Consider the following 15,096-nt stretch of genomic DNA (forward strand, 5'->3'; position numbering starts at 1 on the left):
TTATTCAACAAATGCAAAATTTTATTTAAAAAAATTCAGATAAGCTGAAAATGCATTTTAAAAATTAAACCAAATTCTTTTCAATAATAACAATCAGTCATTTTGTTCATAGATTCAAGAAATAGAGAGGTTATGACTGCATGACTTAAGTTGGCTGCAGTCCTCCTTTATATTCCTTTGCATTCCCTGATACTTATGAAGCAATATTTTCCAGTTTATGTGGCTTCAGTGGAAGTCTCTTATTCCCATGATTTTTTTCATTAACATGAAAAAAATCAAGGGATAATTGTTTGGTAATGATTACACCTGATGATCTCCATGTTCCATCACCTTGCATTTTTGACTGCAGTTTCATGGATGTATTCTATATTTATATTGCTAAATACTTGAATGACACTAGCCTTTGAGCACTCAAAAAGTGAAGCCATCATCGCTGTTCTGGCATCTGCTAAATGTGCACCAACAATCATATCTCTTTGAAAGTACCTTGTCTGTTCCTCATTGTCAGTGAAATGGTTTTGGTACTAGTCAGGTCACAAGGTCACTTTAAAGTGCATTCTACACACATCATGTGATCTCTAAGTAAATCAAAGAGATTGATTTATATACAGATTTCTATGATTTACATAAATATATATTATATTTCTATGTAAATCATAGAAATATAATCTCTAAATCAGCGGTGCGCAATACAGTGCTCATGGGCTACCAGTTACCCTTTAGCAAGGTGAAAGTCACCTGCGGAGACATCTTAAATTTCTGATTTGCTAAATCTACAGATAGTATAGACACACCAATGTTCGATGAATTAGCTACTGTAACATCTCTATTTTTAACAAGTGGACTTGTCCCTGAAGTGCTAGTCGCTGTTGCTAATACTAGTTTTTGTCACCAAAAACCGTACACAGGGAGCTTCAAAGTCAAATATTTCACAAAGTAACCCTATATCGTTAACAGCTATGCAAACTTCTGAAACATAACCTAAAATTATTAAATTTCTAAAAAAAATAAAATATAATATGTAGTAATAAGTAACAATAATAACAAAAAATAAAATGTAACACTGATCATAATGCATATTTTCCCTCAACGTATTTGTGTGAATCTTTATTTTCTAGTATGAATATAATAAAATCAAAAATTCTAAATGTACTAACAAACATCTGCTTGTTTGTTAGTACTTTGTGTTTGTCTGTTTGACTTCTTTTAGTATCTAATTACACACCAAATTATCAATTTTAGTTAGCAATATGCAACATAAGAGCACTCATAGAGAAAATAAAAATATGTAATATATTTTATTAAATGTGTGTATAAATTTGGATCAATAAATTGTTTACAAAAATGTGTTTATTTTACTTGACATCTACCATATCGTCATAGTATTTTACATGTGAATAAATGAAAAGTTTATTATTATTATTACTTGCTTAAAGAAAAGAAAAATTTAGTAGCCCGTTTTTTGTTTAGGAATCCTAAACAAAAAATAGTCCACAATGTAAAAGGTTTGGGCATTCCTACTCTAAAGTGATCTCTTCAATTTATAGGTTTTTTGCACATATTGTTGCATACAGCACAAACCTTTGCTGTCCTAATAAAGCAGCCAGGAAGTGTATATTCTTCTTTAAAATAATTAATACCAGTAGAGTCCTCTAACTCCCTTACTCATACTTATATTCTACAAAGCTAGAAGAATAAATTCTATAATACAATAATCATATCTGAAACAAATATACAAATTATTTATATAACCAACCTGCCCAGGTTTAACTTGAAATCCCATCTTAAATAAGCGGAGCTCCAATACAGAAGTTTTGTGAGGTGTCACTTTTAAAATTTTAACTGCAGAATGACGTCTTAGTAGACGGCAACAAAGGTCAATACTATACACAACAAGAGCTGCTGTAATCCACTTCCAAGTCTGTAAGACAAACCAAACTCATTTCAGAGCTAAAAGAAATTTCACGTATCACTTTGTTCAATATTATTTTAATTAGCAAGCTTAACTCAGCACATATTCAAAGGAATGTAATTCAAAAGTCGTTTACAACTAGGAATTCAAAATCTTTTACTCCTACGATTAAGAATGATACATTTTATAAGTCAAAAATTCTATATATCTAATTGAGAATTATAATAATTACAACTAGGGGGGCTTGCCCCCGATTGCTGCACTCGCTTCTTTTGATAAAATAAAATAAAATACTTACAGAAGCTTCTGACTCTGTGTGTCTCTTCCTCAGCTATGAATACATAAATACATTACTATATCTATATAATATCAGTGTAGATACACCATAACCAACTCTTAAAGTAAAACTATGATCATAGTGTGAAAGGCATCATTTCATCTGTATCTCATATTGTGCTCATCATTCACAATGAGTTGCCATGTATTGCACTACCTTGAATAAGTAATGCTTCACTAATAGAGAAGACTATTGTGGGTACCACCATCCAGACAGCACTGTTGCAAAGCTAGTTGGCTTTTCATCAGTGGATGCCTTTCACACTACGATCGTAGTTTTTCTTTAAGAGTTGTCTACACTGATATTATATAGATATAGAATCTTAAACTCTTAAAATATTATGCCTTGTTGCATTTAGTTTATTTAAATAAATATGTTGCATATGGAAATCAAGAATGATACCGCGTGATCACGTTAGATAAACATAGCATCTAACCACGCTTAAACAGAAGTTTGTTTTACCACAGTAAAACAAGCTTCTGTTACACGTTTTTGTATTTGTTATGTATTAGCATTAGCAAGGGCACAGATGCAAGAAAGCAAGCTTATATAGCATCAACCAAAAAAAAACCCCCTTATTTCACCCATCCCCTCGCTCCAAATGATTGTCAGGTTCTGCCTTGAATCTGTTTAAGTTATCAACTACAACGACAGATGGATGTTTGTTCCAGCAATCAACCACCTGCTGGCTAAAGGCAAATTTCCTCACGTCTATCCTACAACCATCTTTCCTCAATTTGAATTTATGCCCTCGTGATTATTCTGAGCAAGAGGAAGAATCCCATCAGTATTGAGCATGCTCAAACCATTCAAGGCTTTACACCTCAATCAGATCACCTCGCAGGTGCCTAGTCTCCAGACACTGTAATTTGCAAAATTTAAGCCTTTCTTCGTAAGAGCAACCCTTTGTTCTGTTAACTAATCTCATTGCCCTTCTCTGTACTTGTTCCAACAGCTCTACATCCTTCTTAAAATGAGGCCTCCAGACCTGTAAACAGTACTCAAGATGTGGCCTGACCATTGCCTATACAAGGGGATAATCACCTCCTTATCCCTGCTAGAAAAATTCCTGTATATCATTGACAAGACACTATGAGCTACTCTTGCAGCCCGTCTGCACTGCTCAGAAAACTTCATATCTGCCTGCACAATTATCCCCAGGTCCTTTTCATTCTCTACCACTATTAGTGTGGTACCACAGAGTTGATATGTTACTCTGGGATTACTGCTTCCCATATGTAGTGCTTTACATTTGTCAATGTTAAACTTCATTTGTTCATCTCTCAGCCCATCTACTCAACTTTTCTAGATCCTGTTACAGCAGTGTACTATCATTAGTGTCATTAACAACCCTGCCAACCTTCGTATCGTCTGCAAACTTGAACATTAAGCCTGATATACCATCATCAATATCATTTATAAATACAGAAAACAACAATGGACCCAACACTGAACCCTGAGGGACTCCACTAATAACATTTGTCCACGAAGAGCAGTGTTCATTGATTACCACTCTCTGTCTTCTCCTGCTCAACCATCCCTTTATCCACAGCAGCAATTTGCCTCCAATGCCATACTGCTCCAATTTGTGCAGCAGTCTTCCATGTGCAACAGTATCAAAGGCTTTTCTAAGATCCAAATATATAATATCAAAGTTATTCTTTGCATCCAGTTCCTTTGTGACTACATCATAGTATCCAATCAAATTAGTCAGACAAGACTTCCCCTTAACAAACCCATGCTGTGTCCGAGCTATAACTGAAGTCTAGTCTAGATGATCCTGCAATGCTTCTTCGACCAGTGCTTCCATTAATTTCCCTGGAACAGAAGGTTAAACTAACAGGTCTGTAATTACAGTGAAACTTCTCCTAACGGACACCTCTCTTTAACGGACATTTTCAAATTCCCCAACTCACCTCCATTGGTTTTCAGCTTCTGTCTAGCGGACATTCTCTGTAACGGACGCGGACAGGCAATCTGCACTGTTTCGTTTAGATTAGCACTTAATTTAATCTCCCCATAACGGACTGCGGGAGTGCTCACGGCCCTTTTTCTAGGAACTTTTCTTCCACGTATTGCCTCAATCGTGTGTTTATTTTCTATTTCCGATTCTCCGAATTTTATCAAGGCTTAGGTCGTGGTTCTAAACTCTTTTTCAGGAATTTTAAGGCACGTGTAAAACTTCTGATGAATTCGGTGTGTGCAGGGAGGGGGAATTTGGTCGGTCTTTTCACTTTCAGTTTTCAGTTTTGTTCAGTGTCGTGTGAAGTGCACAGTGTCTTCTCGTAAACATTTAACTTTAAAAGATAAAGTCGAACTCATTAATGCGTATGATCGGCAAAAAAATAGTGTTCGCAGTCTCGCTGCAAAATTCAAAATCGAGAAGACGCAGGTAAGCGACATCGTAAAGAAAAAAAATGAACTGCTCAAACAATTTTGGCAACACGGAAATGATCAGGTTCAAAAATCATTCCCGAAAACTGTTGGACTTCAAATTGACAATGTTACGTAAAAAAATTCCCATTAATGAGCCTATTATTAGGGAAAAGGCTTTGGAGGTTGCAAAATCTATGGGAGTAAATGAGTTCAAAGCTTCTGTGGAATGGTAGACAAGTTCAAAACTCGGCATAAAATTTGTTGGAAAACCGTAAGTGGTGAAGGTGGATCTGTTGATACTGGGGTTGTAACAGAGTGGACCATTAAATTGGAAGATTTATGTCGTGATTTTTAAGCTAAGGATATTTACAACTGTGACGAAACAGGGTTGTTTTTTAAAGCTCTTCCTGAAAAAACAATGAGTCTAAAAAACGAAAAGTGCCAGAGCGGAAAAATTTCTAAGGAACGCTTGACTGTACTATTGTGTACAGATATGCTGGGAGACTTTGAACAACCTCTTGTTATAGGAAAACCACAAAATCCTTGTTGTTTCAAGGGCATAAAGCTGAATCTTTTGAATGTTGATTGGAAGTCTAATAAAAAAGTGTGGATGACACGAGCGAATGGATAAGTCACTTTAACCAAAACATGAATCGTTTTTCTGCCACCAAACACATCTGCAGAGTGTCCGCCCTTGGATCAAGGGATAATAAAAAATTTTAAACTTCACTACAGAAAACGTGTTTCAAGACATCTCATTGCAAACATGAACGACTGAACATGTGCGAGTGACCTTGCAAAGAAAATCAGCATCCTGGATGCGATTCAATGGATTTCCTCTTCAGTAAACGCAATTAGAAAACAAACTGTTGTGAACTGTTTTGTAAAGTCTGGCTTCTCAAACGCAAAAATTGAAGTTGTGAACAGCAATGTGGAGCACCAAGAAGAAAAGAACTTCAACATCTATTGATAATGTACAATACTTCCGCTACAAGTGACCCTGGCTACAAAGATATAGACACGAACCTCACTACAGAAGATGGTGCTCTAGATATCAACGACATTATCATCGATATTTTTCAAAAAGTTCCTCATGAGGATGAAGAAATGGAAGGAGGTCATTCTGTCGAAGAACATATTAACGACGAACCATCGATGAAAATAGAAGAAGCGCTCATACAAATCAATCGTTTAAAAATGTTTTTCGCCGCTGAAGAAGATACTGAAGGACTTTCGATGGTTTCTTCACTCCAAACAAATGTTGAAAACAAAATTATCAGGCGGAAGAAGGTGCAGAAGAAAATAAGTGATTACTGTATGTATTTTTCTTAAGATAAAGTCATAATATGCATAGCACAATTGTATGTATATTATTTACAAAAATATTGTGCAAAATCTGTACATAATTTAATTTAATTTTACATTAAACGTTTAACGATTTTTCTTTCTTTTTTTTTTTTTTTCTCCCTCAGACTTCTTGTTAGCGGACACTTCTCTCTAACGGACAGATTTTCGTTCCCCATGGCTGTCCGTTAAAGGGAAGTTTCACTGTACTTGTGTCTCCCTTTGATCCTCCTTTGTGCATGAAGAATCATTACTGAAAATCAGATCAAGAGTATTACTCCCTCTAGTTGCCTCCCAAACATGCTGCTGTAAAAAACAATCATCCAATAAATCCACAAAAGCCTTGCTAGTGTGTGAGTGTCCAACCCACAAATTCCAGTCAATATCTGGGAAATTAAATCTCCCATTATAAGACACAAATTTACTGGCCCACTCTATTTATCTGCACAATTGCTCATTATACTCATCAGATTCATTAGGCCTATAACACACACCTACTCTCATTTTTCCTTTTACAGTGCTTGTGTCACACCAAACAGACTCAACATTGCATTGTCCACCCACATCAATTGAATGCACTTCCTTAGATTTTATGTTTCTTAACTAACAGCATAACCCCTCCTCCCTTCCTGTCCTGTCTATCCTTTCTGTACACATTGTACTCCCCAAATTCCAATTCTGCACTGCTTATTCTGTGTGACACCATGTCTCTGATATCCCAACAATATCTGCCTTTGATGTCTTGACTAGCACTTCAAGCTCATCAAATTGCCTTTAGCCAGCGGGTGGTTGGTTGGTGGAACAGACTGCCATCCCTTGTGGTGGAGGTTGATAGCCTAAATAAGTTTAAGACTCAGCTGGACAGGTATTTTGAACGAACAGAGGGGTGAAGTGAAGTGGGTTTTTTTTTTTTTTTTTTTTGGCTGATGCTGCATAAGCTTGCTTTCTTGCATCAAATGCCTCTACTAATGCTAATGCTAATATCCATCTTGAATAAATTTATTAACTATACTCCTAGCATTGGTGTACATGCAAGTATACATGCACCTGTTTCTACTCTTAGTTTCTACTCCTAACACAGCCCATGTATTTACTTGTTCCACTATGACTCCATGTAACCATGTAACCCGCATCTCTCTTCTCCCATTGGCTGAATAAATATCATTAGCAGGAAAATTATTTTAATGTATAGAAAGATAACTCTAATCTTAGCTATAATTCCCATGTGAATATGGTAACTTGTTAAAACTCTATAGCTCTTCAGTGCTTCTAAAAAAATTTTCAAACACAAAGATAATGTTATAGTAATTTAGAAAGACAGAGAACAATACCATGAATAATCAAAGGATCGTATGACCCAATCACTGTAATTAAAACTAAGTATCTGCTCTGAAAATTTATTGAAAACAGTCCCAGGTAAAAGCACTGAAATTATTTAACACTTTAAATCTGACCAGTTTCTTTTGATTCAACCAATTTTATACCAAACTGTCATAATTTAAATAATACTTAATTTTAGTTTTACGATAATAATCCAACACTGAGCAGAAAATAATTTATTGTTGAAATAAACTTCCACCTAATTGTGGAAGTGGGTAATTTGAATAAATTTAAAGAAAGATTGGACAGATTATTAGAAGGGATGGGCAAATGATTTATCCATTCCTCCTGAATGGGTACTGTTGTATAACCTTGCCTTTTTATGGGTACTGTTGTATAACCTTGCCTTTTTATGGGTACTGTTGTATAACCTTGCCTTCTTACATCATTTAGCCACTACTAATACTAAAAGTTATCAAGTTACTTTTAGTAATAATTCATACTGGTTTCAACATGCGTGCACTATAGGTACCTGCACAATGGTCAAATCCATGTGATAACCTTGAAATATAGTAATATTTTTGTCTCTTTTTTATAAACTTCTCAAACACCCTATGGAGCTGCCTTGGAATATAAACAGAAAATTTATTTAATTGCTTGATTCATTTCACCTTGAGTTACTAACACTGAAAGTTAAAGTGTGCTATTTTATCAAAAACTTAACTTTTAAGCATAGACATTATGTGTGATGTAATACAATGTTATTTATGACATGTTACATCATAATACGATGAATTATGATGTCACATCATAATTTCAGACATTAATATATGACATTAACTAACACCTGAAAAATAAGGATGTGATTAAGTTAATAAGACATTGAAATGCATATCACTGAGAAAACTAAGTTTGCTACTTAGTGCACTAATCTCATAGTGTTGAGGCATCTCTGCATGAGTTATCTTGGTATGCTACTCTAAATAAAGCACACTGCTCCAATGGAGAAGTATATTGCTGTTTTATTTAAAGTATTTACCACAGCCCAGACTTGAGTTTCGACTCTTATTTGAAGTCTCGTTTGTGAGCAAGCAGACAACATGAAGATTTTGACTTGACTAATAACAGGAATTATCCACAATATATGAGATGCAAGAGAGATAGTGCAATACCAAATTAACTCATAGCAAAGGTGCGTCCACAATATGACAACAGTGCACTAAATACTAAATAGCAAACTTAATTTGCTCAATGCTACATAACACCATTGTTTATAATAATGCTGTATAGCACTCACATAGCACTTGCTTTTGCCAATCACTTAATTCACTGAATTTTATTTTTATGCACCCTCTCGCATCTCATATACTGTGGATACTTGTTGCCAGTGGCTTACAAAGGTCTTCACATTGCCTACCCGCACACCAATAAGACTCCAAAAGAGTAAAAGAGTCTGGGCAGTGGCAAACATTTTAAATAAAGCTGCAATGTACTTCCCCATATTGGGGCAGTACATTTTATTTTCAGTATGGAATACCAAGACAACTTGTGGTAAAGATGCTTCCACAACATGAGATCAATGTACTAAAGTAGCAAACTTAGTTTGCTCAATGTTATGTATTTCAATATCATATTGAGTTAATCACAACCTTATTTTAAAAAATTTATTTTCAAAAATCTGGAGACTTGCAATTCTTCAAGTCTTGTTACTATTTCTCTAATTGTTCATACAACTGGGGAATATTTCTGAGTTTATTCCTGTTTCACGTGACCATTCTCTTATTCCACTGATGTTTTAATTCTGCATGGAAATTTGCCAATGTCTAACGAATTCCTAGAAACAAGAACAAATACATTTTTTTTTTTTTTTTTTTTTTTTTTTTTTATGAAAACCCCAAACACAAAAAGGTATCAAAACCTATAGTACTTAGTACCGTGCATGGGTTGAAGGAGAAGTATGGGGGGAGGGGAATGCCGGAAACTTTGCTCTAGAGACTAAACATGGGTTTCACCACTTCAAGCCTCCAATAAGCAAAGTGGTGGTATTTCACCGGTTGATGAAAGTCATCTACCACCTACAAGCTTCCAATTATCATTCTATTGCCCTTAACTCAATCTTTTCTGAACAGGTTATAAATGATATATCCATGATCCTGCTGTGCTTTCAATGTAAGTGAAGATTCACATTATACATTATAGGCAAGGAAGGAGGGGCGAGAAACTTATTCATCTGTAAGTATTTAGCATTAGCATTAATAGAGGCATATGATGCAAGAAAGCAACCTTAGATTATGCACCTGAGGAGATGCATAATCTGAGCAAGAGGAAAAATTCCATCAGCATTGAGCTTGCTCAAACCATTCAAGACTTTATACATCTCAATCAGATCATCGCGGAAGTGCCTAGTCTCTAGACGCTGCAATTTGCAGAACTTAAGCCTTTCTTGGTAAGAACAACCCTTTGTTCCCCTTACCAATCTTGTTGCCTGTCTCTGTACTCATTCCAGCAGCTCTACATCCTTCCTAAAATGAAGCCTCCAGACCTGTATGCAGTACTCAAGGTTTGGCCTGACCATTGCCTTATACAAAGGAATAATCACCTCCTTATCCCTGCTAGTAAAATTCCTGTATATCATTGACAAGACCAAATGAGCTGCTCTGGCAGCCTCTCTGTGCTGCTCAGAGAGAGGCTGCCAGAGCAGCACCTCTCTGTGCTGCTCTGGCAGCCTCTCTGGCACAATTACTCCCAGGTCTTTTCATTCTCCACTACTCTAAGTGTAGTACAGTAAAGTTGGTACATTACTCTGCGGTTACTGCTACCCATATGCAGTACTTTGCATTTGTCAATGTTAAACTTCAGTTGCCACCTCTCAGCTCATCTGCTCAACTTTTCTAGATCCTGTTGCAGCAGTGTACTGTCAGGGTCAACAACCCTGTCAACCTTAGTATCATCTGCAAACTTGAACATTAACCCTGATATACCTTCATCAATATCATTGATAAATCCAGAAAACAACAACGGGCCCTACACCAAACACTGGGAGACTCCTCTAATAACAGTGTCCATTGATTACCACACTCCCTGTCTTCTCCCACTCAACCATTCCTTTATCCATAGCAGCAACTTGCCCTTAATGCCATACTGCTCCAATTTGTACAGTATCCTTCCATGTACAACAGTATCAAAAGCTTTCCTGAAATCCAAGTATATGGTTATGGTATTAAGTATCTCATTATGGTAGAAAAATAAAATAGTAACCTCTGTTTTTTGTGGCACAAACTCTGGTTCTTTCCTGCAGATAACAACACTATGACTATGCCACTCAGGTTGCACAACAGAAGAATCCCAGTTGCTTGAATTTTCCAGTACACAACCAGGGATGTGTGTGTCGATATTACTCTGCTCCTTTAGTATACCACTAAAATTATAGAAAACATCTGTTAGGAATAAACACTGCTGAAAGCATGAATGCATTACAAATAAATCACAAAAAAATTAAATGCAATAAATGGTACAATTTATTTTTATTATAATTTTTTTTTTACATTGGAGGATTAAATCATTTCCCTATATTAGGTATGTTGTTTTACATACCTAATTACTCATGGTAATAGATCTTTCACCATTGTGGGGGGTGTGTGTGTGTGTGTGTTTTCTAGTTTAGATCTCTCAAGAATTTTATAATTTATTTAAAGCCAACCTCTTAAACTAAGCACCATAGGCACTGCTCATAAAATGAACATGGAAGCAGAATAATTAATGGTAGGAAAAAGAACATAATCTCTGTAGTTGTGTAAGGTTGTTTAAGTATCGTTGCATTATATCTAACTAAATTCTAAATAAAAAATACATTGCCAATTAAAATACTCAACATTCTTCACTGATATATTTCTTCATTTTCAAAAGGGTGCTCATTAACTAAATACAAGTGATATTATTTAAGCAACAACTGTAAAACAGATATGATATCACCGGAAAGAATAGACACATCCGTTTGCCCTACCTTAAAGCATTACACTGCACTCTGAGGAATCCCATCTATCATAGTAACAAAATAATAAATAAATGTTTTCACTTTCTTCCTTCTTACATTTATTTTATTTCTTTATAACCAACTTCTATTTCATATGTATGTTGGATGAGGGGGGGTTATCTTAATTCAAGAGAGGATGATGAAGTAGGGAAACCACCAGCATTTTAAATTGTTTTAATTTCAATTAGCATAGTATAGTATTAAAAGAGTTTCAGATGCATGCATCTATCTTCCATTCTGTACTGCTACTTTTATTGTCATTTCCATTTCTCTACTCCTCTTGCTCTCAAACTAAGACACACCAAAAAAATCAGGTCAATTTGAGCTAGCAAAAATACTTATTGGACGCTTCCCTCCAGTTACCAAAATACCAGATGTGATATGGATGTGATTTAACCAAAGATGGCATTCTGTGTGGAGCATAATCATTTAAACGTCAATTAAAAAGAAAATAAATACTGTATTGTATTGCTATGATAATATTAAGAATATAACAACCTGCTACATATCTGAAGTTGTTTGTTTACTGATTTAAGACTGGTTAGTATATATTATAAATTTACATCTTACCTCATAGGGTGGCAGAGAAGCAAGAGCAAAAACACCAGAAACAATCGATGGCAGTACCAGAAGATATCATAGCAGGAAGTTCTATATAAGAGCAGGAGAATAATTAGCACCAAGCAAATAAAGCAGACAGGGCATACCATAATGATTAAAAATGCTGTAGACATAACTTACCTGACATACTTCACAGAAGATGTAGTAAGAAGACATAACAATACAACCATCATCACTCCCGTGACTCCTGGCACTAGAATAAAATATGCAATAATAAACTATAGTGCTTTTGTTAAATCAGTTCATCAGTAAGTGAACCAATTTGATCAACTTAGCACTGCTTTTACATTTCCAACAATAATTAACTATCATCCTGCATTCTAACCAATGATAGAGGAGTAAAAAAGGAAACAATACTATAATAAACAGCCCATTGTTATAAACAGTTACACAACTGGGAAGTGGGTTATCAACTACACTGTTCGACAAACAGAAGATGGTATAACTTGTACAGCTTGCGATGAAGTGAGAAAAAATTTGGTATAGTGGTATACAACAGGATAACAATGAAATGAGGAGCCAGCAATAAACTTTGGACAGGTATAAGGGGCATTTACAGGGGTTGTATAAGAATTACCAAAGAGGTCATATTACAGAAGTTAGCATTAGCATTAGTAGAGGCATATGATGCAACAAAGCAAGCTTATGCAGCATCAGCCAAAAAAAAAAACCCTTCCACTTCATCCCTCCGTTCGTTCAAAATACCTGTCCAGCTGAGCCTTAAATTTATTTAGGCTATCAACTTCCACAACAAGGGATGGAAGTCTGTTCCACCAACCAACTACCCGCTGGCTAAAGGCAATTTCCGCACATCTATCCTACATCTGTCTTTCCTCAATTTGAATTTATGCCCTCTCAGGTGATTATTCTGAGCAAGAGGCAGTATCCCATCAGCATTGAGCATGATCAAACCATTCAAGGCTTTGTACACCTCTATCAGATCACCTCTCCAAACACTGTAATTTGCAAAACTTAAGCCTTTCTTCATAAGAGCAACCCTTTGTTCCGTTCACTAACCTTGTTGCCCCTTCTCTGTCTCTGTACTAGTTGATACAAGGTGCTTGAAAATATGGTCACATAACATCAGTACCATGTATGATCCCCTCCAATGGCTAAATACACCTGACAGTGGTGAATCATGCACAATATAAGGGTGTCTATAAGATTCTGTGGCAAACAAATCCTATTCTTTCACCTTCGCTAGCTCTTCTCGCCAAGTGACCAAGGAGTTGGCGGTCAGTGTGCAATGTAACACCCAAGGGTGTCCCACACACATGTTCAATTGGATTTAAGTCTGGTGGTCATGCTGGCCATGGCAGTCATTGGATATCTTGTTTCAAGATATTCCCCCACCACTTGAGCTCTTTGTGCAGTGGCATTGTCGTGTATGAAAAGAAAATCTGAGCCAACCACACCAATAAAAAGTCGCACATACAGTTTGAGGATCTGTTCTCAGTACATCTGCACAATTATGTTACCCCTATCAAAAACATGAAGTGTGCAGCCGCTGATCATTATTCCACCCGAGATGAGAATACTGCCTCCACCATAAGTGTCCCTTTCTCTGATGTTCAAGGGATGGTACCGTATTCCTTATCGTCTCCAGATGGAATAATATCTAGAATCTGTTTGTAGGCTAAAATGGGACTCATCAGAGAACAGAACTGTACCCCATTTGTCAAGGCTCCAAGTCACATGTTTATGGCACCAGTTTTGAAGAGCTCTGCAGTGGTTTGGGGTTAATGGGATACAAACAGCTGGCTTCCTTGTGTAGAGTCCACTTCAACTGAGCCTTCTTTACACAGTGCACTTGGAAATGTTTTCACATGTGGCTGCAGCAACCTTAAGAGATAGTTGATGCCAGGACATTGTATGGTTCTGTCTTGATGTTAGAGCCAGATAGTGGGCTGTTCTGGTTGATGTAGCCCCTGGGTGACCTTCGCTAGCTCTTCTTGTAATGTTCCATAGCGCCAAGATGACACTGCACGACACATTAAGCCAATGTGCCACCTCTGCCTGCAACTGCCTAGCTTCAAGTCGTCCAATGGCCCGCCATCTAAATGACGATGACTTGCCATCCTGAGTCCCGGAGATGTGGCTATTCCACTGAGCAAGCCAAAAAATGGGAATGAAGTGATGTAGTCGCAACCTGTGTTTTTATAGGCATGAATAATTTGCATAATGTGCAGCTCTGTAAGGTGACAGATCAATTTCTATTTGATACTCAGAATTTGCATGCCAGGATGCCTATTACAGCAGGCCCTCGTTATAACGCAGTTCACTCTACGCTGATTTGCTATAACACTGTTCTTATATTATAACCCATATCTCACTCTAACGCTGTCACAACTCGCTATAACGATCTTTTACCAACATACAGATTGAATTTTTGGCATGTTTAATGAAAACATTTCATCTGATGTAGTCGATAGCTTGGAAATGAATAGCAAAGTTTCCCACACTCAGTGAAATCTTCCATGCTAATTTAATTGCACTATGGTGACTTGTTATGTAGTTCTGAGATCAACATTTTAAAAAAATGATCAACTATATTTCTTATAATATTTGCGTTATATGCATTTATCCGAAGTCTAGTCATCGCTCGATACAGCGTTAGACATCATCCGTAATGGGCAGTTTACTCGAACATTGTATCATAATCAATGCAATGCAGTTACATTTTTGAAGATTAATAATGGCGGATTAGAATTAAAAAGGAACAACATCTGGATGCGGTACAAAGTCTACTAAGGTAAGAAAAATACTGAATTTTAAAATTAAATTATACGTTTTGAAGCGAATCGATTCCATTCAACGACAAGTGAATGTGTGTAATAATTTAGGACTGGCAAGTTCAATTGTAAGAACAATTATAAAAAATAAAGAATTAATTTTAGCAGTGGGAAAGACAGCTGTTCCACTGCAAGCAACTAGGCTGGCTATTATAATCGAAATGGAGAGACTTCTAAATAATTTTATTGAAGATGAAGAAGAAGAAGAAATCTTTATTGTATACAAAATGCATATGCCATACACAATACCCTTCACGGCTAGAAGCCAGGGGTTTACAGTACAGGTTAACACAAGGTAAAAGTCTAATATAAAGGTTACAAAGGCTAATACACTGCAATAAACAAGGATGAGATAGGAGAA

At 36.3% G+C, this 15,096-nt stretch overlaps 1 protein-coding gene across 2 annotated transcripts in view; it reads right to left on the minus strand.

Annotated features, from left to right (window-relative positions):
- LOC150083656 (NADPH oxidase 4-like) overlaps positions 1-15,096 on the minus strand; it is a 140,486-nt gene that overhangs the window by 44,824 nt on the left and 80,566 nt on the right. For both annotated transcript variants that reach the window (XR_016547184.1, XM_090377424.1), the window contains exons 7-10: positions 12,064-12,136; positions 11,893-11,973; positions 10,548-10,707; positions 1,757-1,921 (exon numbers count right to left, since the gene is read on the minus strand). Coding sequence is in view for 1 of the 2 variants with exons in the window: in XM_090377424.1 (XP_090233550.1) it covers positions 1,757-1,921; positions 10,548-10,707; positions 11,893-11,973; positions 12,064-12,136 (479 nt within the window). In the remaining variant the exon portion in view is untranslated. The remainder of the gene's footprint in view (positions 1-1,756; positions 1,922-10,547; positions 10,708-11,892; positions 11,974-12,063; positions 12,137-15,096) is intronic.

Source organism: Mastigoproctus giganteus, chromosome 7, assembly GCF_048544385.1.
Source record: "Mastigoproctus giganteus isolate SK-2022 chromosome 7, ASM4854438v1, whole genome shotgun sequence".
Classification (NCBI taxonomy): domain Eukaryota; kingdom Metazoa; phylum Arthropoda; class Arachnida; order Uropygi; family Thelyphonidae; genus Mastigoproctus; species Mastigoproctus giganteus.